The sequence below is a fragment of the Balaenoptera acutorostrata genome, chromosome 15 (genome assembly GCF_949987535.1).
Source record: "Balaenoptera acutorostrata chromosome 15, mBalAcu1.1, whole genome shotgun sequence".
NCBI classification, from domain to species: domain Eukaryota; kingdom Metazoa; phylum Chordata; class Mammalia; order Artiodactyla; family Balaenopteridae; genus Balaenoptera; species Balaenoptera acutorostrata.
The window spans coordinates 76302996-76328981 of NC_080078.1; the positions used below are offsets into that span (position 1 = coordinate 76302996).

The 25986-nt window shown below is 48.7% G+C and overlaps 1 protein-coding gene across 20 annotated transcripts in view; it reads right to left on the bottom strand.

Moving 5' to 3' along the window:
• ZMYND8 (zinc finger MYND-type containing 8) overlaps positions 1 to 25986 on the bottom strand; it is a 123707-nt gene that overhangs the window by 82423 nt on the left and 15298 nt on the right. For 17 of the 20 annotated variants that reach the window (XM_057528728.1, XM_057528724.1, XM_057528709.1 and 14 more), the window contains one exon: positions 2593 to 2741. The exons of 1 other annotated variant lie outside the window; for it this stretch is intronic. In XM_057528728.1, the coding sequence (XP_057384711.1) occupies positions 2593 to 2741 (149 nt within the window). Of the gene's footprint in view, positions 1 to 2592; positions 2742 to 10193; positions 10297 to 10352; positions 10700 to 25986 lie in introns of those variants that run through there. 2 more of the 20 variants (XM_057528722.1, XM_057528719.1) reach the window with 2 other exon arrangements.

The window sequence follows — 25986 nt, forward strand, 5'->3', positions numbered from 1 at the left end:
CCCTGTGTCCGGTCAGCCCTGCTCTGTTCCACATCCACAGTGCATTCTGTATTCATGAGCTCCCGCCCTGTGTCCAACGCTGGGGCGAAAGCAGCCACTGGACACTGACCACTTTCTGAGGCTCCTACCAGAGGGGGACAGAGATTTACAAACACACCATTGTGGTCACGAGGCTTAAGTGCTATACAAGTGGTATGAACACGTGGATGAGGAAGGGAGAGAAGAAAATGTGTGAACTGCCTAACAGTTGATTAGTTTCTAGAGAGAGAGATGTGAGCCAATTCTTTGTTTTTCTTAATGTCTTCTTTTTCTTTTTTTTTTTTTTTTTTTTATGTGAGCCAATTCTTAAAAGGACAGGAGGAAGTCACAAAGCACGAGTGCATGTGTGCACACACACAGAGGAGCCACTAGGAGACTGTCTCTGTCCAAGGGGGACAACATCTGCTTCATGACTTACGGGAACTGGTAAGAGACGGTTTGCCGTAAATTAAGGTTTGAGGATTATTTATAGCCTTCATGTTTCTTTCTTAGTCTTCAAGCTCGACAGCTATGGGATGGCTCCCGGGTGACAGGGGTGGGTGGTCACCGGCTTCAAGCCAGCCAGGCAGATGTAAGCTTCTTACTCACTGTGAGGCCTTGGGGAGGTGACTTAACCTCTCTGAACCTCTGTGTTTTCATCAGTAAAATGGACACAACTGCAGCCCTTCCTCACAGCATCATTATAAACAGTAACGCAGAAAAAGGCTTACAACAGGATGGGCACACTGTAAGTTCTGCTTTTAGTATTATTCTCACCAACACTATTATTATACATGTTTTTTCAAATTGCAATTCCTCCCAGAAGTTTACTTAGAACTCACCAGTTTTTCCTCCTATAATAGGATTCCCAATTCATTAAATCTGGGCTATTCAACGCAGAAGCTACAAACCAGAGGTGGCCACTTAAATTTATTAAAAATTCAGTTCCTCAGGCACATCCGCCACTTTTGCAAATGCTCAGTGGCCACACATGGCTTGTGACTATCCCGCTGTACAGTGCAGGCCTAGAACACTTCCACAGCTGTCGTTTAATTATTAATTATTTCACAGATAGTCTGGGTGATTATTCCTCTTAATGTAGACTCCGGCTTAACTTCTTTTTTTTTTTTTTTTTTTTTTAATTTATTTTATTTTTGGCTGCGTTGGGTCTTCATTGCTGTGCACAGGCTTTCACTAGTTGTGGCGAGTGGGGGCTGCTCTTCGTTGCAGTGCACGGGCTTCTCATTGCGGTGGTTTCTCTCACTGCGGAGCACAGGCTCTAGGCGCGTGGGCTTCAGCAGTTGTGGCATGTGGGCTCAGTAGTTGTGGCACGTGGGCTCAGCAGTTGTGGCTCACGGGCTCAGTAGTTGTGGCTCACGGGCTTAGTTTCTCTGCGGCTTGTGGGATCTTCCCAGACCAGGGCTCGAACCCGTGTCCCCTGCATTGGCAGGCGGATTCTCAACCACGGCACCACCAGGGAAGCCCTGGCTTAACTTTAATTATTATTATTTATGTCACTTAGCTCAATTCCTCTTCACAACAGCCCTGCAAGTTTGGTAGCACTAAGATCATTATTCCCATTTCAGTAAATGAGAAGACAAGGCACAAAGAGGTTAACTTGCCCACAGCCTCAAGGCAGCAGCAGAGCTGGCACTTCACTATGTAATTCTGAGAGAGAAAATAGATTCACGCACAGAAATGTCCCCCTCTCACAGTCCTGGTCATTTAACCATTGCTAGGTTTCTTCCCATGAAAGCAACAATCTTGTTTTTTATTCAACCTCAAATCCCCAGGGCCCACTTCGGCATCCATAATCTGCACAAATCGATGAATACATCCCGATGAATCCCCGCCGAAAAGGTATCAGACCTGCTGGGCATCCTGTTTCCTCCAACGCTAGGAGACCTGACCTCATAGTCCACTAAAACACCTCTCATTTTTTTAAGTCAGAAGAGTAGCTAGCCTGCAGCAGAGAATTTTAGAGCTAGAAGGTTCCTAAGACAAGATCCAAGATGGCATAGATTTTTGCATCTAGTTGACTGGTCCTGGCTGCTGAGGGAGGGTGGAGTCTGCCAGAGACTGTGCACTCTGAGAAGGGTGCATAGTGACCAAGTACCCAAGTCGCAGTGGGCAGTGGGTAGGAGGGCAGCTGTCTCTCACCACAGACCTAAACCCATTCTTTTACAGATGAGAAAATTGAGACCAGAAGGGAGCATGCCTTAGCCACACAACCACCTCCAGGCAGAGCTCGGCACTGTCCTACGGGCACAGCCTAGGAGGGCAACACCCTCAGGCCACATGGGCAAACAGTCCTAACGTGTGGGAAAAGAAATCCAAGGAAAATCCCCAAATCCTAGAGCACGGTATCTTATCTGGGTCACTGCCCTTGTCCCCCAGAGAGATCTGAAAAACCCACTGGAAATTTCTGCACAGGCCCACTTTGAGCTGCCCTTCTTGTCCTATGCAAATGACAGCCGGAGCAAGGCAGCTTGCTAAATGCCAAGCACACCGGCGGTTAGAAAAACGACAGCCTCTGTCCCCCAGGTGTGGACGCCATTCCCAGTGGCCTTTTACCTGCTCTTTATTGTTATTGTTCAGTAAGCCGGGTTTCTTTTTCTTTTTAATGGGGCTTGTTGATGTGTCCTGTGGCGAGTGGCCATTGGAGGAATGCGGAGGGCTGGGGAACTTTCTTTTCTGGGCTGTTCTCTCTGTGGAGCCAGGATCTGAAAGAGACACACAGGACCACATATTTTAAAGCAATCGGGGAGAACGAGGCCCCGCGGGAAGGGGGTGTTAGGGACACAACCCATTTTGTCCCCAAACCTAATGCCATTTTAGTGACCTTCCTCCTAGAATATACTTCCCCCCCACCCCCCATCTTCACTGCCTGTCTCAGAGGTCAGTCGGTCTTTCTTTAGCCGACGTAACATTTCTGTAAAAATTTTAATTCGCTGCCAAAATATAAAAATCAAGAAACTTCAAATAATACCCTAGATTTGGGGCTTCTATTTAAAAAAAAAAAAAAAAAAAACAGGGCCTGCAGGGTCTTATGGGACCAGATAGAGCTGAATACCAGCCAGCCACTTTTTAGATGGGAAAATGCCCCCCATTTTGTCACAGTCCCCACCCTTCCCTACTGTGTCCCTGTTGACGAGGCCATGACCCAGCTGCCGTGAGCTGTCACACACCCATGCCTGATGGCGAAAGCAGGAAACCATAAAAAACAGACCAAGAAAAGAAGGCCACACACGTCAAGAAAATGAAGGCAAACATACTTCGTGGTGGAAAACAACATTTATTCATGTTTAACAGGTTAAAAAAAGTATAACTGCGTAAAAAAAATATACCCCACCCACCAGAGTCCCCGCGGCCCAGGCACCAGTAGGCATCATGTTTCCGACTCTCCTCCAAAGAGATCAACGCAAACTACATTCTCACCCGATTCTCATCTGAAAAATGCCAACCCCACCCTTGTCAATCAATCCCCACCCTTGTCAATCAATCCATTCCTTTCTAGCTTTATTCTCCCAGCATCTCATTGAAACACATACACTTCCACCACCATCCAATCTTCACCTGCGAGGATTTGAATCCATTCCATGCCAGATGGCTGCCCTGTTAGCTTAGGGAGGATACAATGGAATGCCCAGGGGCACCTTCTGTCCTTGAGGAATGAAAGCTACAGGCACCAAAAGAGGAGAAAGCTATGCCGAGAGCACAGGTGATGAGACGGGATGCGGAGTCCATGCGGAGTCCGGAAAGATGACTATCCGCAAAGATGGTCTGATGACCTTCCCTGTCCAGGGTTACCTCTCAGGCAAGTCCCAGCACGCAGGCTGTGCTATGTGTCACAGCCCTTTGTCTGGACAGGAGCTGCTGGGGCAGATCAACAGGGTCCAAGATGGCCACATGCAAGGCCTCCTAGTGGTTTACTTTTGACTGAAAGCTGGAGCATCCTCCAGCAGGCTCATAAAGACAATGGACCACTTTTGCCAAATCCAATCTACACAAGGGAATTCCCCAGGCTCACCAGGCGGACTGCAGGAAAATCCTGAACAAATGTTCAGGTTGCTGCACTGCGACACAGCCCCGAGAGGAAATTAAATGCTAACCACAGACACCTTGAGGGAGAAGAGACCCCAGAGTCAGGGGACCATCCCACAGACATCAAAACAGCGGCCTGGAGAACCCAAAGGGTTGTCTCAGCAGCACACAACAGCTAGTTAGTGGGAAAATGCACTACAAAGATGCAGCCTGGGATTGGCAAGTTTCCCCAGAGAGCACCTCCTCTCATTCCCACAGGGATCCTCAGCCCACTTCCCCACCATATGTAAAAACTCTCACTTTTTCTATAGGGTCTTTGACTCAACCATCTCCTCCTAGAAGCACGTTCTATAGACATGGTCACAGTGCAGCAAAGCACATGCAAGATGATTCAACTGCAGCACTGTGTGTTATATTTAAGACTAGAAAGGACTTACGTGTCCACAAACTGGGAGCTGGCCTGATAACATACTGCGGGATACAGCCATGAAGAAGAATGAGGCACCTCTAGACAAACTGATGTATGACAATCTCCAAGCTTCTGCATCAGGTTAAAAGAGCAACACATGAAAATACCAAGGGCATTCTTCACAGAACTAGAACAAGTAATTTTAAAATTTGTATGGGAACACGAAAGACCCCGAATAGCCAAAACGATCTTAAGAAAGAAGAACAGCGCTGGAGGAATCACGCTCCCTGACTTCAGATTATACTACAAAGCCACAGTAATCAAAACAGTATGGTATTGGGACTTCGCTGGTGGCACAGTGGTTAACAATCCACCTGCCAATGCAGGGGACACGGGTTCAAGCACTGGTCTGGGAAGATCCCACATGCCACAGAGCAGCTAAGCCCATGTACCACAACTACTGAGCCTGTGCTCTAGAGCCTGCGAGCCACAACTACTGAGCCCGCGTGCCTAGAGCCCGTGCTCTGAAACAAAGAGAAGCCACCGCAATGAGAAGCTCGCACACCGCAATGAAGGGTAGCCCCCGCTCGCCGCAACTAGAGAAAGCCTGCGTGCAGCAACGAAGAACCAACGTAGCCAGAAATAAAATAAATTTATCAAAAAAAAAAAAAAGCAATGCATGTCTAGCACCATTAACAGACTAACACACACAGCCCAAGAAATATGGGGGTTTTGTCTTTCTCTTTTTTTTGTCTTTATCTTTGTTTTATTTTGCCTTCTATTTTTTCCTTTTTTGAATTTTTTTTGAAAAAGATGTTTTATATATATTCTTAATTTACATAAGCCATTAAAATATTCCTGGTTGAACACAAGAAATACAAGCTCTTAATGGAGACCGGTGGTTGCCTCAGGGGAGGAGAGCTTGCAAAGGGTGGGGAAGGGATTATTTTCCACCATGTGCCCTTATTTATCATGTGCCTGGACTACTTTATCTTAAAAAGGAAATATTTAGAAGGTTCAGCGTCACATAAAAAAGCAGCAGGTGCAAACCAACGCCAGTAATGAGCAAATGACAGAGACCTGATTCAGGATAAAAGATGTCGCCAAATGGACAAACTTGGGGCTGATCAGCCTGAGCGTGCAGACCCCAGGAAGGAGTTTGGGATTTGTTCTACGTGGATCTGACAAACCCAAGTAACTCTGCTCAAGTGTCAGAGGATGGGCATTTAAGAAAAGCGTTTTGGGGGCTCAGAGGAGATGTGTCCCAGAAGAAATGGCACCCCAGCCAGGCAAAAAGGGAAAGCCATTGGGCCAAGGTTTTGATTTCACATGTATTATTCCGTTTGTGGACAGATTTTGAAAGAGAGCACGTGAGCAACGTCAGGCCAGTGGAAAGCTAGGAACAAATTCAGGGGAAAAAACAAGTAATGCTGACCCTTGAACAACACAGGGGTTTGGGCTTCGACCTCCACACAGTCGAAAAATCCACATACTGCTATCTCTGGCTCAAAAACAAAGGAACTGATAAAGGACTCACCCAAGGGCGGGAAGCCGAAGCAGTCTGGACAGAATCAGGACTCAAACCCTAGATTTTTGTGATTCCACATACTGTGGTCTGTAATCAAACACAAACTTTCCCCTACACTTAAAAGATTGGTCAAATGAAAACACAGATACTCTATTTACTGAAAAAAATCCACGTGTAAGTGGATCAGAGCAGTTCCAACACGTCTTCTTCAAGGGTCAACTGTAGTGTGTCGATGTTTCTCAACGGAGCACTAGTGGATTTTGGCAGGGACGGCTCCTCCTCGTTGCCAGGACAACCTCGGCCCCCTCCCACCGACTGCCATTGATGCTTCCAAACACTGTGACAACCAAAAGTGCCTCACATACTTCCCAATCCCTCCCAGGAGTGGTACTAGCCTCCTGGAGCACCACAGAGCTGGAGCATGGGGCACAGTGGACGAATCCCACAGCCCAGCCCACACCTGGTCAACCCCTGGGGCCAGAAAGGTCTCCAGCTCCTCCCACTGCAGTGTAAGTCATTCACCTGTGGCTGAGATCTCCTAGGATGATGGTTCCCCAAGTGCTGTGCTCACACAAGCAGCAGCAGTATCACCTACGAATTTGCTAGAAATGCGCATTCTCAGGCTCCAGGCCAGATCTACAGAATCAGAAACTGGAATAGGACCCAGTGATCAAGGGGTTTAACCAGCCATCTGGAGGATTAAGGTGCACACTAATTCGAGATGCTCTAGGGTGTATGTGTGGGGGATGGAGTGTGAGTTCTCCAGCCTAGAGATTCCTGCTCACCCCCTCTCCTTCCTCATCGCTACCTGTAGGGTTGGTTCAGAACCCAGGAAGCGAACGCCAAGCAAGGAGGCAAGGACAAAGAATGAAAACAGCTAAACACATGACCCCAGGGACACATCTGTAAAATGGGAGGAGAGATGGAGAAAAGGAACAGACCAGTTCTTACCTGGAGCCCATGAAAATGCTTCAGGGCCCCATGATCCACATGCCAAGGTTCTGTACGTGGATGCAGTTTCTTGGGAAGAGGGGCCATAGCCTACTTCACCTTCTCACAGGAGACATCAACTGTAAAGATTAAAAAACTACAGGGCCAGAGGATCGTAAAGTCTCTTTTAACTTTGCAATTCTTTAATTCCGTGTGAAAGCGGGGCGGCGGGATCCCTAGAAATGAATATACTCATAAGCCATTGAGCGCTAAGGAGACAGTGTTACCTAAGGCCACCAGGAAACGAAAGGGCAGCAGTGAGAGGAGGGGTCTGCCCCAAGGCTGCCCATACCTAAGAGGGTCCCCAACCCTCTAGTCTGAGCAAAAGAGAAAAACCCCAATTCCACTGCTGGTTACAAACACACCGACTCCCTCCAGAGTTAATGAGCGTTCAGTGGCTGTATCCAAGGGGTAGAAATTTAATAGATTCCACAACAGACACATCTGTCAACAGCAGAGGCTTCCACTGAAGCCTCTTAGGGAGAAAAATTGAGAAATGCTGGCTGGATTCAGCGTCCTTCCCAGATATGAGACAGCAGGCCAGCATTCTAACTTAAAAACCTACCCACTCCAAAGGAGGCTAGGCCTCTGCTGGTGATAGAATGGTGGGTGGGAACCTTGCTGTAGTCATGGTAACAAAGCTGCCTTGAGGACCTTTTCCAGAAAGCTGAGTCAAAGGTTTTGTGGGGTTTTCTTTCCTCCCCTCTTTAATGATTTAATTCTGACAGGTACATATTTCTATCTAAGTGCATTTCATGTATAAACGTGAATGAGGACACACAGCCACTGTACAGTGAATCACCAGGGAAACGGTTCACCCTTGATCTGAAAGACCCTCCTGGCAAGTAGCAGGACCTGGGATTCTACAGGGCTGGCCCACCCCCTCCATCCCAAAATAAGTCCGGTTCTGAAGGAGTTAACGTGGGCAAGGGAGTAGAGCGGTCGAGAAGAAAAGGCCAGAGCAGTGACTCAGGAAAACAGCTTGGCATGGAGCAGGAAGCAGCAGAATTTTCCCCTCCCGTGCCATTTCACTGAAATCTTAATAATAGGGCGAGGTCTACTGGGTATTTAGGAACCAAGCATGTGATGACATCCTCCCTGAACCTGTGCCTTGTGATAGGTCAGAAATAATCCCGCTCGGGCCTTCCTAGATGTCCCTTGACCTAAGGGACGCCTTCCTTCAAGATAACCCAGCCTCTTAGCTTTCCTGAGCCGCGGGTATTAACAACTAAGATGTTCTTGTATTGCACACAATGCACCAGACCCTGTTCAAAATGCCTTTCACGTCCTTCCCTCTAAGTCACCCACCCAAGATCACACAAGTAGCCGGGCTGGGATCTGAACCCAGGCAGTGCGGCTCCGAAGGCCCAATGGGTGGCCTCACCCCAGGGAGAGGTCTGTCTCAGCTCTGCAGCCCAAAGACTTCCTAATTCAGGGTCTCAAAATGTTTTAGGAGTACACTCTCATTTTGCCTTTTTCCTTTCCAGCTGCAGACGGTGTGGGCTGTGGGGATTGGAGAGCTCCAGGAACCGGGAGAAAAGTGGAAAATCATGGTGTGTCACTTGCTGATGATGCAAGTTTTCTCCCAAAGGCGCTTCCCAGGGAGCAGATTCACCTCCCGACCTTCACTGGTGGCACCACAGGCTGGTCTACACCACAGAACAGGCTGGGGGGCTGCGCGGCCATCTCCCCTCCTCCAACACTGCTTCCCAGTGTCCATCCATCCAGGCCAGGCACACCCCACCCCCACTCACATCCGGCGCCTGAGTCACAGCACTCGCCCTTCTCCAGAGTCTAGGAAATGACACACCAGTTACAGGGAATTGTCTCCTCCGGAGAGAGAACGGGCCCCAGCTGAAGGCCAGGCACTTCCCCTGCACTCCAGGGCCTGGAGGACCGGCCCTGTGGTGTGTTTTTGTGGGTGTTAAATTTCCTTGATGAGGTCAATGGCAAGATCGACAGGGGCTGAATGAAAAGACTCTTGGTCAACAGGCCCGAACCAGCAGCCAAGGCCATGGAAGTAGGGTGACCACCCACTGGTTGACTGGAGATGGACAGTCAAGTGGTCACCCTACAGTGAAGTCAGGCCAGGTGGCAGAGGATACAGAGTGGTCAGGACCTAGTCCTGCTGCCACCCTGCAAGCTCTTTAACCTCTCTGTGCCTCTGGTCTTCCTTCCGTCACATGGAGATGGTGGTACCCCGTGGAGATATCCACAGATTAAACGAGTTAATTCATGTGATGCTCTTAGTGTAATACCTGGCAGAGAGGAAGCACTCAATAAACAGCAGCTGTTTTTTTTTTTTTCAAGCCACACACATTCCTCTTCCTCCTCCTCTTTCCCCTCTGCCTCCTCCACCACCATCCCTCTCCAAAAGCAGAGCTGAGTTCTCCGAAGTGCGTGTTAAATCAATGCCACAGCTTCAGTTACGGAAACGCCAGCCTATAGAAAGTGGAGCTGGGAATCAGCCCAGGGCACGATTTCTCCACGTCCACCGGACCACGCAAAGCCTAGGTTTCCTCCTGTAACGGCCAAGGCAGGGGCAGAGGCCTGTGCGGGCTCGGCCACGAGGACACGCGGGGTAACTGCCAGCCCTCGCCACGGCCTCCCCCAAATGTGACCACACGCTGCTCTCCAGGAGCAGCAGAGCCTAGCGCAGTGCATCATTTCAAGGCGTTTCCCAAAGACACAGAGCGGGTACCTTAACAGACCTCCCTCCCCAGGAATCTTAGGGCCCTCTCCAGCCAGTAATTACATCCTAATGAAACAAAAGCCCGGAATGTCCTCCAGGCCCGGGACCAGAAAAGGAGAGGAACCGGGAGCAAAGCATGGGGGTGGGGAGAGCACATCCTTTTTCTTGTCACAGACAACGTCCAAGCCACAAGGAACACGTAAGCGACAGAAACTCTCAGGCGAATAGTTTGCTGACTCGGTGCATCTCCTGGACCCACAGACTCTGGAAGACGGGGCCGCAGCCTGGGCCTCCCCGGGGAAAGGCTGCACTGGCCTAAGCTGGGCTCCTAAAAGGTCTCCCGCGTGTGACTGTGAACTTCCAGATCAGGAAAAGAAGGGCTGGAATGGAGATGAGGCAGTGGGAGGAAGAGGGTCACTCTCAACTTGGAGGACATGTCACCGTACCAGGAAGCCGGGTACCGCAGAGGCCAAGCAAGCGAGGGGCAGGTAACCCTGGGATGGGGCGCTTACCTGCCATCGAGAAAGCTCTGCTGTTCTGAGGGCCTAGCCTCTCTTTTAAAGAGAACTGAGGCTCCCACACGGCACACGTTCCTGCTTCCGGAACCTCAGCAGCCTCTCCCAGGGGGAGGAGGAAGCAGCACAGCCGACAGGCTAAGAGTCACCACTTACCAGGCTGACCAGCGCGGCCAGGACAGCCTCACCTCCCTGCAATCAGGCAGCCCGAGGCCCGGCGACGTGCCTTCGCGTCCCTGGGCTTTCGGCTCTAATTTACCACCCTCGGCAGACGGCGGCTCGGCTGAGCTGAAGATCTTCAGCGCGAGCACCGAAGAGCCATTTATTTCGCTGATGTGGATAAACACAACGAGCTGCAGTGGTTCTACTCGCCGGAGTGCACAGACCAGAAGGCGGGTGGAGGTGGGGGATGAAGTTGGGATGGTCTGCATTCTGAAGGTGTTTTGAAATAATTGTTTCCAATTATCTTTAGTTCTGATGTGCCTCTCCCAGCAATGAGAAAACCATCTTCCCACAGTACACACACAGACTCAATCTCCCTCTCCCCTCCCCTCCCCCTTTTTCTCCCCCTCCCCCTCCCCATCCCTTCCTCTCTCTCTCCGCCTCCCCCCGACTTCCCTCTCTCTCTCTCTCTCTCTCTCTCTCTCTCCCTCCCTCCCAGTAATGCAGAAGTGGTGATTAATGGGCACATTCATATGTAAAAGATAAACTTCCAAACTCTCCAGGCAAGACAGAAATTGCTTCCAACGAGGGAGAAGAGGCTGATTTACAAATGAATTCACTGTTTAGGCCTCAACATCTAGAGGCAATTGCCACCACGTAGCCCTTTCTCCCTGCACCTCCCTCAGCTGGGATGAAGCCCTCTGGAAAAAACGACGACATCTCAACAGGAATTTCCTGGTTCCAGAATGCCAAGCTCTCTCTCGGTCTTCACAGAGAGGGGGAGGCCGGGCCTAACTCCCTACAAGAAAAACCGCTGCACCCCACCCACGCGTTCAGCAGGTCCAGGCCCAGAAGGCTTGCATCCGACGTTGTGTACATATCTGAGGCCCTGAAAACTCTGCCAAATCACCACAAAGAAAATGTGGAGAAACCAGTTGCCTTTGGCCTTTACGGTAGCTGGCGGAGGAGCAAGCTCGCTGGAGGAGCTGATTCTAGTGGCTGAAGCCCATGTGCATTATTATCTAGGCTGCAGGGACTCAGCTCAGGTTCTGCAAAGTTCAGGTGCTGGTGGGTGGCTTTCAAATTGCAATAGGGAGTTACAGCATCAGAGGGACAGTTCAAAAACAAAAAGACTGCCAGCAGCAGCTGAAGCAGCAAAGCGGGCTGGAGAAGAAAGGGGGATGAAGAGGCTGCAGGGAAGGGGGCAGATGGAAGAAGAAGTGCTGCCGCTCATAACCAGGCAACGTTCTCCACACGCCCTGGGCGGGGTCTGGCCTCTCTAAAAGTCACCTTAACGAAGACTAAGAACATTCTCTAGGAAGACACCAGGGAAGAAGGGACCGGCCCTCCAGTCACCTCATGGCCTTTTTTTGAGAAAGCAAAGATTTGTAGGCCCAGAATGTCACCCAAATTACCCTGGTCAAAAGGATGCTTAACATCACCTGGATACGGAGGTCCCCAGGCTTAAGAGTGCACGCAAGGACGGATTAGCACAGCCCTTGCAACACACCTTAGATGGAAGCCAAAGATGGGAAGTAACTTCAATGTCATCCATAGGGGACTGACGCGCAGCCATAAAATGAAATAGAGAAGGAATCACGTCTTTATGTACTGGCCTGGGGCAAAATCCAAGTGAAAAAAGGCCAGAAATAGAACCTGGGTGAAAAGAAATAGGAGCTGCGTGGGTTCTGGGTTTGCAAAGGCCTGGAGGAACATCCAGGAAATCAGCCAACACTGAACTCCTCTTTGAATTCTTTCTGATCCCTGTCACGTATTTAACTATTTAAGGTATTTTTAAATGACTATGGGGAGAAACGGATGATAACAAGATCTATGGGACTCTCACTACATGCCAGGGACCACGTCGGCATCCCCAAACCCCCGGCAAGCAGAAGGAATTCAGAACATCCCCCCACCCCGCCCCCGCATTAATCAGGTGCTACTTTTAAGGGGCTCAGGTGTCTAGAACGGTGAAAAACAGTGGTTCTCAACCCGGTCCCCTCCAGGGGACACTTCGCAATGTCTGGAGACATTTTCGGTTGTCACCCCTAGACAAAGAGAGAGAGGTTGCTACTGGCATCGGTACAGGCAGAGATGCTGTTGAACACCCCACGGTGCCCAGGAGAGCCCCCCGCCCCGGAGAATGATCAGGCCCAGGAAATGTCAACAGCACCCGATGTTGAGAAACCCTGGGGGTAAAGAAACTTCCAGCGAGCTGCCACGCAGGTCTAACCTTCTGTCAATACACCACCCACAGAGACATCTGCAACCATTAAGAGGAAAGTAGTGCCTTATGTTTCACCTGGCGGCCCTGACTTCAGATTTCAAAAAGAAGAAAACAATGGGACCAGTCAGTCAACAAATAGTCACTGAGCAACTCCTAGACATCTGGGCTCCCAGGGAAGGGCCCTGCCCGCCATGGGAGGGCAGCCAGAAACAAATAATAGTAATAACAGCTACCTTTTGTTGACCACTTATCACCTGTGAGACACTGTTCTAGATACAAATGTCAATTGACTTACTCCTCACCACAGTTCTAGAAGGAGGTAGGACCAGACACTCCTCATTTTATTGACGAGGAAACTGAGGGCCAGAGAGAAACAAGCCCATGAGGAAGTGGCTAGTAAACACAGGATGAATACAGAACATGTTCAATCTAGAAATACTGAATAAGAAACTGATTACAGATGGACAAAAAGCTGAGCAGGACAAATTCCGGGAATTTGTGAATACACATTAGGGAGAGGGGTAGCCAGGAAAATCTCTCTCCTCTTTCCTTCTCAAACTGGGCTCATGTGATTCACAGCTAATGTTTATTAAGAAGCTACTTTACGAATCCTCCCCAAAATCCCACGAGGTAAGGATGGGTTTTTGTTTTTGTTTTGGCCGCGTTGCGTGGCATGCAGAACTTCCCCGACCAGGGATCGAACCCATGTCCCCTGCAGTGGAAGCGTGGAGTCGTAACCACTGGACCACCAGGGAACTCCAAGGATGGTGTTTTTGTACCGATTTCATAGGTGAGGCTGAGAGAGGCAAAATCTTCTGTGGCCTTGAGGCACGCAGGTCAAAGCAGCATGCTGGGGGCTCCATCACAGCTGGGTCCCACTCCAAAGCCCTCCAAACCAGTCAAGTGACTTCCCTGAGTTCCGGGATGCCACCTTGTAATTCTCCATCACTAAGGGCATGTTTGGTGCCGGCCACTGTCAACACAGTGCTGTTGTTCAGGGTGTGGGCTCCGGAGCCAAACCACCAGCTCTGAATCCAAGCCCTGTCACCTGCCTGCTGTGTGTTCTTCGGCAAGTTACTTAGCCTCTCTGTGCCTCAGTCAATTCAGCTGTAACTGTTAGAGCTGTAACTGACTCTTCTTTAAAGGGCTGTTAAGAATAAAGGAGGCAATGCGCTCACAGCCAACAGCTCATCAAAGCACCACCAGTTATTACTGGTAGTAATTCTCCTTTAGGGGAAGGAGGCGCCAGGGCAGAGAAAAGACATTAACCCAGAAATCTCAAACCAGTTTCCCCAAATCATTGTGCATCTTCACCCTGATTTGCGCCCTATCAGCCCTTCTCAACCAGCTTCTGAAAGGGGTTCAATGATGGGAAATACAAACTTTCACGGGACATCCTCCCAGGCCGGCACAAGTTCAACCCAAGCCAGCCTCAAAATCCCCTCAGGGCTTAGGATTTCCTCCCAGATCAAAGCAGAAGCACCAGGTGGTGGCCCACAGACCCAGCCCTACCCTTGCTGATTGACCTTCCACCCCAGGACGCCTCCTAATGCCCTCTCCTCCCTACTCAAATGAGGCTCAGGAAGCCTGGGAGAGAGGAGGCCTCAGAATCCCCATAATCTGCAACGTGCGTGAAGAATGCTGAACCCGGCAGGGTCAGGACGGAGGCATGGAAGTGCCTACGTGGTGTCCGGCACATAGCAAGCGCTCTGCAGAGAGCTAGCTCTTCCTCCCCTGCCCACCCTCACTTCTGCCTGTTCCCGTTCAGTCCACCCTTCACAGCTGCCACCTTGATCCAAGCCCTGGGACTATTCACTTGCCCTTGCTAGTAGCCTTCTTCAAACCTAAACAAAATAAGCAGTCCCCTACTTAAAACCTGTGAGGACTTCCCTGGTGGTTCAGTGGCTAAGACTCTGCGCTCCCAATGCAGGGGGCCCAGGTTCGATCCCCGCTCAGGGAACTAGATCCCACATGCTGCAACTAAAGATCCCGCATGCCACAACGAAGATCCTGCGTGCCGCAACTAAGACCCAGCGCAGCTAGCTAAATAAATAATAATTAATTAATTAATTAATTTTTAAAAACCTGCCAAGGAGCTTACTGTAGACACCCAGCATCTTATCAGAATCTACCACGCCGCCAGGGATCTGGCCCCGCCCACCTTTTCTCCTCCTTTCACTCAACCCTAACCACAAACAGCCTCTAACGAGCCAAGCTCATTTGTCCTTGCTGACTCTTCCATCGAGAACGTTGTTATGCCCAACTTTCCCATAGTTGACAACTTCAACTTTTGGCTTACATGTCACTTCCCCAGAGAAGCCTTCCGTGGCCACCCCAGTCTCCAGCCCTCTTACGGTATCATCTTAAAGTAGGTTTCTTTCCCCCTTCACTGTGGTCGTCTCCAGCTGAAAATTGTTGGACTTATTTTCTTTTTTGCTGGTTCGCTTGTTCATTGTGTCTCCTCCAGAATGTGACCTTGATCTCAGTTTTTCTGACTTTCTTTGCTGTAGCCCAATGCCTGACACACAGTCTGGCTCACAGGCAGCCCCCAAACAGACCTCTGATCAGCTAAATGAGAGTGTGAACACTGGAAAATCCAGTTTTTCCTCCCAGGTCTAAGAACCTGTCCCGGCAAACCAAAACCGCCGTAGGGTCGTGAAGTGAACAGGGAAGATTACACAAAAGGGAGCCTGGCCATTCCAGGGTCAGAAAGAAACTAGAGGAGGAAACTCCCTTTTCAACAGGTACTCAGCCATTCTCGTTTCTGGCCTAAAGAGCCCATTTCCCCCAACGGAGGCGATTAAGTGAGGATTTATATCCTTAATGTGACGGGGCCTTGCAGCTAAACACAATTACTGAGAAACCAAAGGGGGAAAACTCAGGAGAGGGTTTTCTCAGGCCACTCATTTCCTAACTCTCTTCCCCCATCTTCTTGGGGAGAGCTATCGTTGCAGAATGATTTAGCGTTAGAAAAGAGGAATGGGGGCTTCCCTGGTGGCACAGTGGTTAAGCATCCGCCTGCCAATGCAGGGGACACGGGTTCAAGCCCTGGTCCGGGAAGATCCCACATGTCGTGGAGCAACTAAGCCCATGCGCCACAACTACTGAGCCTGCGCTCTAGAGCCCGCGAGCCACAACTACTGAAGCCCGCTCGCCTAGAGCCCGTGCTCTGCAACAAGAGAAGCCACCGCAGTGAGAAGCCTGCGCACTGCAATGAAGAGTAGCCCCCGCTCGCCGCAACTAGAGTAAAGCCTGTGAGCAGCAACGAAGACCCAACACAGCCAAAAATAAGTAAATAAATAAATAAATTTAAAAAAAAAGAAAAGAGGAATGACTTTCTCCAGGGAAAACACTCTCCCCACTGGGAGACCCCCCTACTGTGATGACCATTTAACCAAATTTTTTAGTCCAGATTCTTTGCCCTTTTTTTTTTTTTTTTTAAGTTTTAAGTTTTGGGATTTTTTAAAATTCTTTAGCAACACAACTTTATTTATTTATTTATTATTTGGTTGCGCCCGGTCTTAGTTGCAGCAGGCAGGCTCCTCAGTTGTGGCATGCGAACTCTTAGCTGCGGCATGCATGTGGGATCTTGTTCCCTGACCAGGAATCGAAACCCAGGCCCCTGCATTGGGAGCGCAGAGTCTTAACCCACTGCACCACCAGGGAAGTCCCCACCTTTGCCCTCTTTCTTATCAGACCCTTTTAAGGCTGGGGTTCTCTTTTCCACACCTCCCTTAATGCTCGCGCCTTGACTGTCCAGCGCTGCCCCAGCAGGATAAAGCAAGAGGCCCATCACGCAGGTACTTATCCATGTGAAGCCAGCAATATGGGTTCAGCCTCAAAAAGGGAAAGTAAAAAAATGACTTTTCAAGTTCATCTTCCCTCCGTCCCACTCAAAAGGCGTGCGTTGAGAGAAATTAAATCTGCTCTTTCCTGTCTCCACCCTTGTTCCCTCGGGCTTCTCAGAGGAAAGCATCTCACCAGGCTTGAGAGTCTAGAACTGAAAGATATCTGTCAAACAACTCTCAGCAACTACTAGTATATCTGGTCCCAACCCAAGAAATAGCAGCCTGGTTTGAAAGACGGTCCCCACATTCCTGTGTGGTGATGGGGAGTTACTAGAGGCTGGTTAAGGAGGTGAAAGACAAAACCAGGTCAGCCTTATTAGGAAGAGGGCCCGAGTGACAGCCAATGAGATGAACCAGTGATCTAGAAGGTAAGCAAGTGCCCAGAAATCATCTAGGGAAACTGACAGCCATGGCCTGGGCCGGAGGTGGCCCACTGAAGGACCCCAGACTGAATCCAGTCCACCCACAGCTGGGTAATTCTTTTAAAATTTAAGTTAGGGCTTCCCTGATGGCACAGTGGTTAAGAATCCGCCTGCCAATGCAGGGGACACGGGTTCAATACCTGGTCCGGGAGGATCCCACATGCCGCGGAGCAACTGGGCCCGTGCGCCACAAACTACTGAGCCTGCACTCTAGAGCCCATGAGCCACAACTACTGAGCCCACACGCCACAACTACTGAGCCCACACGCCACAACTACTGAAGCCCGTGCACCTAGAGCCCGTGCTCTGCAACGAGAGGCCACGGCAATGAGAAGCCTGCGCACCACAACGAAGAGTAGCCCCTGCTCGCTGTAACTAGAGAAAGCCCGCGCACAGCAACAAAGACCCAACACAGCCAAAAATAAAAATAAATAAAATAAATTTATTAAAAAATAATAATAAATAAAAATAAATTAAAAAATAAAATAAAATTTAAGTTAGTTGTCAATATTTAAAAATTAGGAGAAACTGCATCTGGAAATCCAGATTACTAGCTTCTCTTAAACAACAACAACAAAAAAAATCAAGATCCAGGCACACAAGGTCCCCATTTCCACATAGTACAATCCTCCAGGCTGTTTCCCCCACCCTTAGCATGGAACGTGAAATTCCCCATTTGCCAAGGTTTCCATCATTCTTAACTGTCAAGATAATTAAACATAACCTTGAAAATCCCTTCAAGGCAGAGTAAAGCATAGAAGGGCACAGGGTAAACAGAGGGATAACAGATAAAGGATACTTTGCTAGAATGGCCAAGATCTAGACAGTTCAAGCCCAACATGGTATATACATTTGTTTATATTTTTCTAAGAGAGCGGGGAAAAGTATATCAAACTGTTAACATAGGTTACCTGGCAGAGAATTTTTAGCCCCTTTTTTGTAAAATTCGTTCAGTTTGTTGCCAGGAGTTGCACTGATTTTATCATTTGAAAGGAAAATCCAATAAACCATTTTCTTCCCTTAATTAGTTTCTATTTCTTGGGAGAGACACTTTATTCAAAAAGCATTTACTGAGCAGCTACTTACAAATCACTTGCCTCACATTAAAAAGGTCAGAGAGACCTGGTCCCCTTACCAGTTTAGGCGAGGAGACACACAGGGAAATGAATTCGACAGCAGAGCATTTTGAAGGCTGGGGAGAGGGTTGCCCAGCACATTCTGGGTTATTTTCCCCCAGCCAATGTGCCCAGATGCCAAAGGGCCCGGCAGAAAAAGAGGTTCAGTGTGGCCTGGATAAGAAATGCCAACTTGGGAAGATGGGAAGATAGCTGTGTTCTCTCTTTACATAACTTTTCAAAGAAAGAGCAGGCCCAGGAGAATCTAATCAAGTGAAACTTAAGACACCGATACAGTAATTTTTTGAGCACGTTCTATGCTGTGCCAATCCGTGGTTAGGTGTTTCCACCTACTGCATCCAGCAGGACATATTAATATATGAAAGCTGTAGTGCAGTGGTGTCCAACAGAACTTTCTGTAATGATGGCAGCATTCTGTATCTGTGCTGTCTAATACCTGTGCAGCCTCTGGGCACTTGCAATGTGGCTAGTGCAACTGAGGAAGGAATTTTTTTTTTTAATTAATGTAAATTAAAACAGCCACATACATCTAGTGGCTATCTTATCAGACAAGCATAGCTATAGAAGCTCAATATATAACAGACAAGGGAGGAAGCCTAGCAGGCAAGCAGCACCCTTCAGAATCCTCCCCACCCACCCCTACTGGAGGGATCTTCAAGGCGTAATGATTTGATGTCTAGAAATGTGTACGTGGACTTGCCACCTTTAGCCTAGCTTGGAAATACTCAGACCTTTAGGATGCATGAGAATGTCTGATCAGAGCTGATTACTGTCCTTTCCTGGGCAAGTTAAGGGACTTTCCGGGTGATTACTGTTTTGTTTTGTTTGGCAATGCCACGCAGCTTGCAGGATCTCAGCTCCCCAACCAGGGATTGAACCCGCGCCCTCAGCAGTGAAAGCTCGGAGTCCTAACCACTGGACCACCCGGGAATTCCCCCGGGGCGATTTCAACTTTGGAAGCTAAAAAACTCCACTGTAGGAGGTATAAATGAAGGCTCTGAAAGAGGGGAGCCTGGATCCCCAAGGATGTGGAGAAGCCAGTGGGAAGGCAGGTCCTCAGGGAGAGAAGCCTGGAAGGATCTACAGAGGCGTGACCCGGCGAGCAGCAGGAAGGAACCTGACACATCACAGGAGCAACATTCGGGCCTGGCAGGCTGAACAGGAGGGCAGCTTCTGCCAGAAAGGACAGATGGACCAGGGCCTTGAATCTCTGCTCAGGACTGGGGTCATCTTCAGGAGCCACTGGCAACCCAAAGCGGGCAAGCAAGACAATCGCACTTGTGTTTGGGAAAGGGCCCGTCAAAAATGGTCTTAGGGACTTCCCTGGTGGTCCAGTGGCTGGGACTCCACGCTCCCAATGCAGGGGGCCCAGGTTCCAGCCCTGGTCAGGGAACTGGATCCTGCACGCCAAAACTAAAGATCCCGCATGCCGCAACTAAGACCCGGCGCAGCCAAATAATTAATTTTTTTTTAAGTGGTCTTAATACCAGGGGAAGGAAAGAAATCAGAGGGAAGGGGGCCATTTCAAAGAGTACTGTGTCCCTGGGGAGGAAAGACAGACAGGCCACCAATCGTTTCAGAGAGCAGACATTTGAGCTTGGGTAATTATTTCCACGCACCGATGATGCTGGAAACAAAGCCATCCGCTCCGGCTGAAAGGCTGCTTTTACATCCTTCTCCAGGAGAAAAGTTCTGTCCAGACTTCCCTGGTGGCACGGTGGTTAAGAATCCGTCTGCCAGTGCAGGGGACATGGGTTCGAGCCCTGGTCCGGAAAGATCCCACATGCCGCAGAGCAACTAAGCCCATGCGCCACAACTACTGAGCCTGCTCTCTAGAGCTCGCGAGCCACACAACTACTGTGCCCGCGTGCCACAACTACTGAAGCCCGCACGCCTAGGGCCCGTGCTCCACAACAAGAGAAGCCACCACAACGAGAAGGCCACACACCGCAACGAAGAGTAGCCCCCACTCGCCGCAATTAGAGAAAGCCCGCGCGCAGCAACAGACACAGCACAGCCAAAAATAAAATTAATTTTTTAAAAAAATTCTGTCCATCTGGTAGACAAAGTCAAATCATTCACTCATTCATTCAAAAGACGTATTTATTGTGCACCAACTAGAACAGGCACAGTGGTGGTAAAAGGGGCACAGGGGAAAATGAGATGCGCAAAAACAAAAGGCAGGACCCACCCTCATTTGGAGCCTTCGAATCCAGCAGGGTAGGAGGTTAGGAGAGAAAGGAGAGGGGAGGGTCTTCCTTTTGAGGACCTGGAAGATCAGTGTGGCTGGAGTGGAGAGAAAGAGGGCCATGGAGGCAGGAGGCTGGAAAGGTGGGCAAGGGCCACACATGAAAATTTTAGGACTTTGATATTCATCCTAAAACCAAAAGCAAGCCCCTAAGAGTTTAAAGTAGGAGGTAGTAGCCGGAAGAGAGGTTCCTTTTAGAAAGATCGGGAGGTGGGGCGGAGAGAGATGGGAGACCAATTAAAAGACTACTGCAGGGGCTTCCCTGGTGGCACAGTGGTTAAGAATCCACCTGCTAATGCCGGGGACACGGGTTCGAGCCCTGGTCCGGGAAGATCCCACATGCCGCAGAGCAGCTAAGCCTGTGCGCCACAACTACTGAGCCTGCGCTCTAGAGCCCGCAAGCCACAACTACTGAAGCCTGTGCTCCTAGAGCCCGTACGGCACAAGAGAAGCCACCTCAATGAGAAGCCCGCGCACCGCAATGAAGAGGGGCCCCCGCTCGCCGCAACTAGAGAAAGCCCACGCGCAGCAACAAAGACCCAACACAGCCAAAAATAAAAATAAATAAAATAAATAAATTTATTTTTTAAAAAAAGACTACTGCAGTTCACTGGTGATAACCTGAAGAAGAGTGATATTTATGATATATTATTTTAAGTAAACGACACAAAAAGGCAAAAGTACAGAAGAATCGAGGATCAGTCCCACATCCCTGGCCTAGCCAACTGGCAGAGTCCTGGCTTATTCATCATAGTGGAGAAGCAGGTGTTTTGTTAGGGGGTGGTAGGGAGCAGGAGGGAAGGTGGATAGTGAAATCGGTTTTGGACACGTTGAGTTTGAGACACCCATGAACAACAGGTAGGGCAGTCAGGTGGGCAGCTGGCCTTCTGCATTATGACTCAGGAAAAATCTAGGCTGGAAGTAAAATATTTGTGAGTCATAAAGCCACAGATGTGGGCAAGATCACCCAGGAAAAGAACGTGCTGGGCAAGGGGAGGACTTTCAGCAACTCCAACATTTAATGGAGAAGAGAAGGAGCCAGGGAAATCGAAGGAAAAGCACTGGAAGCGACAGTTTCCAGGAGAAAAATGATCAGCAAGGTCCAATGCCTCTGTGAGATCAAGACACGGCAGTACTGACACCATCCACTGGAGTCTACAGGAAGCCCAGTGATAACCGTTAACATGGAGGGTCTGGGTGGAGCTGGCAGGACAAAGCAGGAGGTGAGGAAACTAAGATGTGAGTACAAACACTCCTCTTAAGTCTGGCTTTGAAGGGGCCAGAAATAGGAGAACTGCTAATAGGAAAGATGCAAGGTCAAGAGAGGTCTTTTTAAAGACCTGAGTATGTTCAGAAGTCTGTACAGGGGACTTCCCAGGCGATGCAGTGGTTAAGACTCTGCGCTTCCACTGCAGGGGGCCACGCGTTCGATCCCTGGTTGGGGAGCTAAGATCCCACATGCTGCACAGCACAGCCAAAAAAATATTAAAAAATAAAATAAAATAAACAAATAAAAATAAATACAAATGGCTGTACATTCCTCCAAAGGTTAAACACAGAGCTAACCCATGACTCCACAACCACACTCCTAGGTCTACACCCAAGAGAAATGAAAACATACATCCACACAAAAACTCATTCACGAATGTTCACAGCACCGTTCTCCATAATAGCCAAGAAGAGGAAACAACTCAAATGTCCATCAACAGATGAATGGATAAAACAAAATATGACAATGGAATAACCCGATGGAACATTATTCAGCCATAAAAAGGAATCAAGTGATGTGTGCTACAACGTGAATGAGCCTTAAAAACATTATTCTACGTGAAAGAAGTCAGATACAGAAGTTCACATATTGAATGATCCCATTTACGTGAAATGTTCAAGATAAGCAAATCCAGAGAGGGAAAGAGTAGATTAGTGGTTGTCAGGGTAAAGGGGCAATGAATGGGGAGTGATTGTTAAATGTTCTAAAATTGACCGTAGTGATCACTGCACGATTCTGTGAACGGATTAAAAACCATGTTACTGGGAATTCCATGGTGATCCAGTGGTTCGGACTCCACGCTCCCACACAAGGGCGCGGGTTCTATCCCTAAGATCCTGCAGGTCACGCAGCATGGTCAAAAAAATAAACGAATAAAATTTTAAAAATAAAAATAAAAACCATGTTACTGTTGGGACTTCCCTGGTGGCGTAGTGGTTAAGACTCCGTGCTCCCAATGCAGGCGGCACGGGTTCGATCCCTGGTCAGGGAACTAGATCCCACATGTCGCAACTAAGACTTCCCATGCCACAACTAAGGAGCCCACGTGCGGCAACTAAGACCCGGCGGAACCAAATAAATAAATAAACAAATAATATTTTTTAAAAACACATAAAGGTGATCAACATTTAAAAAAAAACCAAACATGTTACTGTTCACTTTGAAATGCTGGATCTCTGGGCTCCAGGAAAACTGGAAACAGGTGGAGGGAATGTGGAGGGGGAGGGGTGGGAGCACGGGGAGGGCCTGGAATATATAATACTGCACACACCCCCACTGTGAGATGTGGCCTTGCCAAACTCTCTCCCCTCAAGCCAACAGTAAAGGGACCCCCATCAGTGGAGCAAAATGAAATAACTACTCTTTGAAACTTTCAGGCAAAAAAAAAAAATAAGTGCCAGGATTTCTAAAAGGCCTCAGACCTAGAAAGTTAACTCTAGAGGCACCTGGAGGACGAAAAAGAAGAGGCGGTTCTGTTGAAACTATGGTTGAAAATGGTCCATTGTAGATCACAGTCTTCTGGAGTTACAGTAGTCACATAAACATGTAACGTGGGTCACGCTTCAAAACTGGGGCAAACGCAAGGTTTTCCACAAGTAAACCACAAAGATAAATTGCACGGATGTGCCGACAGGATTCCGTGAACAGACGCACAGATGCTAGGCTGGCGAATAGAAGGTAGAAGGTTTCTCATTTGGAAAGCCGTATCCAACATCCTCAGAGTTCCGGGATATTTTAGACCTTGTTGGGAGAGGAACAATCTGGTAGTTATCTAACTCGCAAATCAATTCCTTCCATTGCACAGTACGTGGATGGCACTTCTTGGGCTGGAGGAGATGTAGAAGAGCCAAAACAGAGTTAAAAATACTGATGCTCAAAAAAAAAAAAAAAAAAAAAAAATACTGATGCTCACTTCTGAAAAGAAAAATTCTCAGCACCTCCGTATCGCACTGTGATTTAAGAGTGTTTACGGTTTTATTTTCTTAAACAGTTTCCTTAGGGGGAAAAAAAATGATAGAAGGTCTCTATCTCATAGCCGTCCTCATAAACAACCCCTTTGTGAAACAGTCTTAATTTACATACAACAGTGAGAATGAGGATCCTGTACTAATTGAGGTCTGGGGCTGGTTAGCAAATTGCTGTAATTGTATATCCTCCAGCATCCTGTCTCGGAAAATATATCCATACCCAGGCAAATCTCAGCAAGAATGATACTGTTCAAGATTTTAATATCCTGGGCTTCCGCTGCATCTGTGCATGGTTTCCAAGTGGCTCGTTCCCTTGTGCGGGTGACATTACACAGACATTTTTAAAAATGGTTTCAGCTCTGGCAGCCTGGCATCCATACACCACAATCATTACTGCAAAATGCACACACAGCAGGATCAAGATGCAAGCAGCCCAAACAGGGGAGCCTTTGTATGGAGACGTGAGCTCCCAGCATCCATCATTTTTCAGACTTTAAGTCCCTGGCCTTGGAGGGGCTTGTTCGGACCTCCTACATCGTGTGGCCAAAATCCTGCAATGAACAGTGCTGTGCCCAGTCTCACGCAGAGAAAGCAAACCCACAACCCTCCACCGCTTGTGGCCCAGAGATGTGTTTTGTTGGGTTCATGCACGGTCTTTCAGAAACTGGGCTATACGGATCACGTTTCTAAACCAGGCGTTTTTACAGGGGCAAAAAAATAAAATCCCAGGTGGTGACACCCAGTGAGCCATATTCTTGGTCCTGCTGGTCAGCAATCAAATGGATTGCTCCCCCTTTAGGACAGACACTCTCCAACTCACCAAAGGCCCCAGCACCCCTGGATGCCAGCTACACTCTCTGGTCCACTTGCGGGCCCCTGCAGACATCTCACCTGGGATCCTTGGGGTACAGCTCATGACCAAGTACAAAGGTTTAAAATCAAAGATAAAACCTGACCCCAATTCTCCACTTTGCCACTTCATTAATCTCTCTCAGCCTCAGTTTCCGGAACTATAAAATGGGAATAAGAACACCTGTAACACAGCGTTATTATGAGTTATTATGAGAATCGAATGAAGTAATTTGCATATAATACCTGGCATCTAGTAAGTACTCAGAAAACATCAGCGAGGCAAACACACTTGGCACCTAGACAGTATTTCCGAGTTTTGCTTGAGCATCTTTCAGCAGATCATTACCCCCGGACACAAATGTCAACCTGACATCTTGAAAGCACGAGAGCTTTGTCTCCCGAGGACTAAAATGCTCCGGTAAATGTCAAGGCTGGCGTTATGGCAATGCCTGGCTTGGGAATTATTCAGTTAATAAGTGAGTATGTGTCAGGGGTAAGAGGGTGTACAAATTGAAATTTAGTTAGAGAACCTGAAAGGTCGTACAAACTAGGTGTAGGAACAGAATTAAAGAACTCTGAGCCAATTATTGTCAGAGTTTCTAAGTTTCTCAAGTATAGTACAGTTCGGGGCCTCTTCTCCACCCACAAGTAGGGAATGATGTTGCCAGTTTCCCAAGATGCCTGGTGGTCACCTCATCCTCTTTTGAGGATTACCTCCTTCCCAGTGGGGGCAATGTTGGGGGGTCCAGATGTCTAGATACCGGCCCTTCCCCAGCCAAAGGGCAGAAACATGACACTAGGTAAGGGACTCTCCCTAGGGACTTTGCCCTATTGACCCTGAGGAGGCTGTATACTAGCTCCGCTCCCCAGAGCAGCCCTGGGCCTCCAGCCACTCCCTCAACCCTATGAGCCAACCGACCACCTTCCAGCCCATCCCCTTCCTGCTCCAATTAACCAGAGCCGGATTCCGTCGCTCACAACCAAAGAACCCTGATCGGACGGTACCAGGTGGGAGCTGAAGCACTGAATGTCCCAAAACATACGAAAAGCAGGCTAGAGAAACAAGTTTGTGTTCACAGAGCCCACACCATCACAACATGGATTTTGAATAATTAGGACTGAAAGAGACATAAGCCTTCAGCCCAGCTTTTGCAAGCTGGTCACATTTGGACCAGGCTGACCTCAGCTCTCAGAACCCCAGCCACCCCATATCCTAACTCCAGGCCTTTCTTTGCGTATGCGATTTCCTCACCTAACCGGAGAGGTTCTATCAGAAAGGTTCGCAGGACATAGAAGCGGCCAGTCACCTGGCCATACGATGACCCTGGAGGATAGGAACTCACCTCCACACAAAGAAAGCCATCCAACACAATCCCTGGGGAGAGAGGAAGGTCTCCCTCGAAACCAGGTGACGCCATCCCCCTCACGATTCCCCACCAGAACAGGGGTTCCAAAGGCCCTGAGAAAATCAGTCCAAAAGGCTGCAGACCGGATTTCTTCAAATGTCTCAGAGGATAGGATGCCGGTCCCAAACCTGCCTGCTGGGGTGCCCTACGCAATTTTTTTTATTGATTTGCAGTATTATATTAGTTTTAGGTGCATAGCATGGCGATTCAGTATTTTTGTAGATTATACTCCAGTAAGTTATTACAAAATAA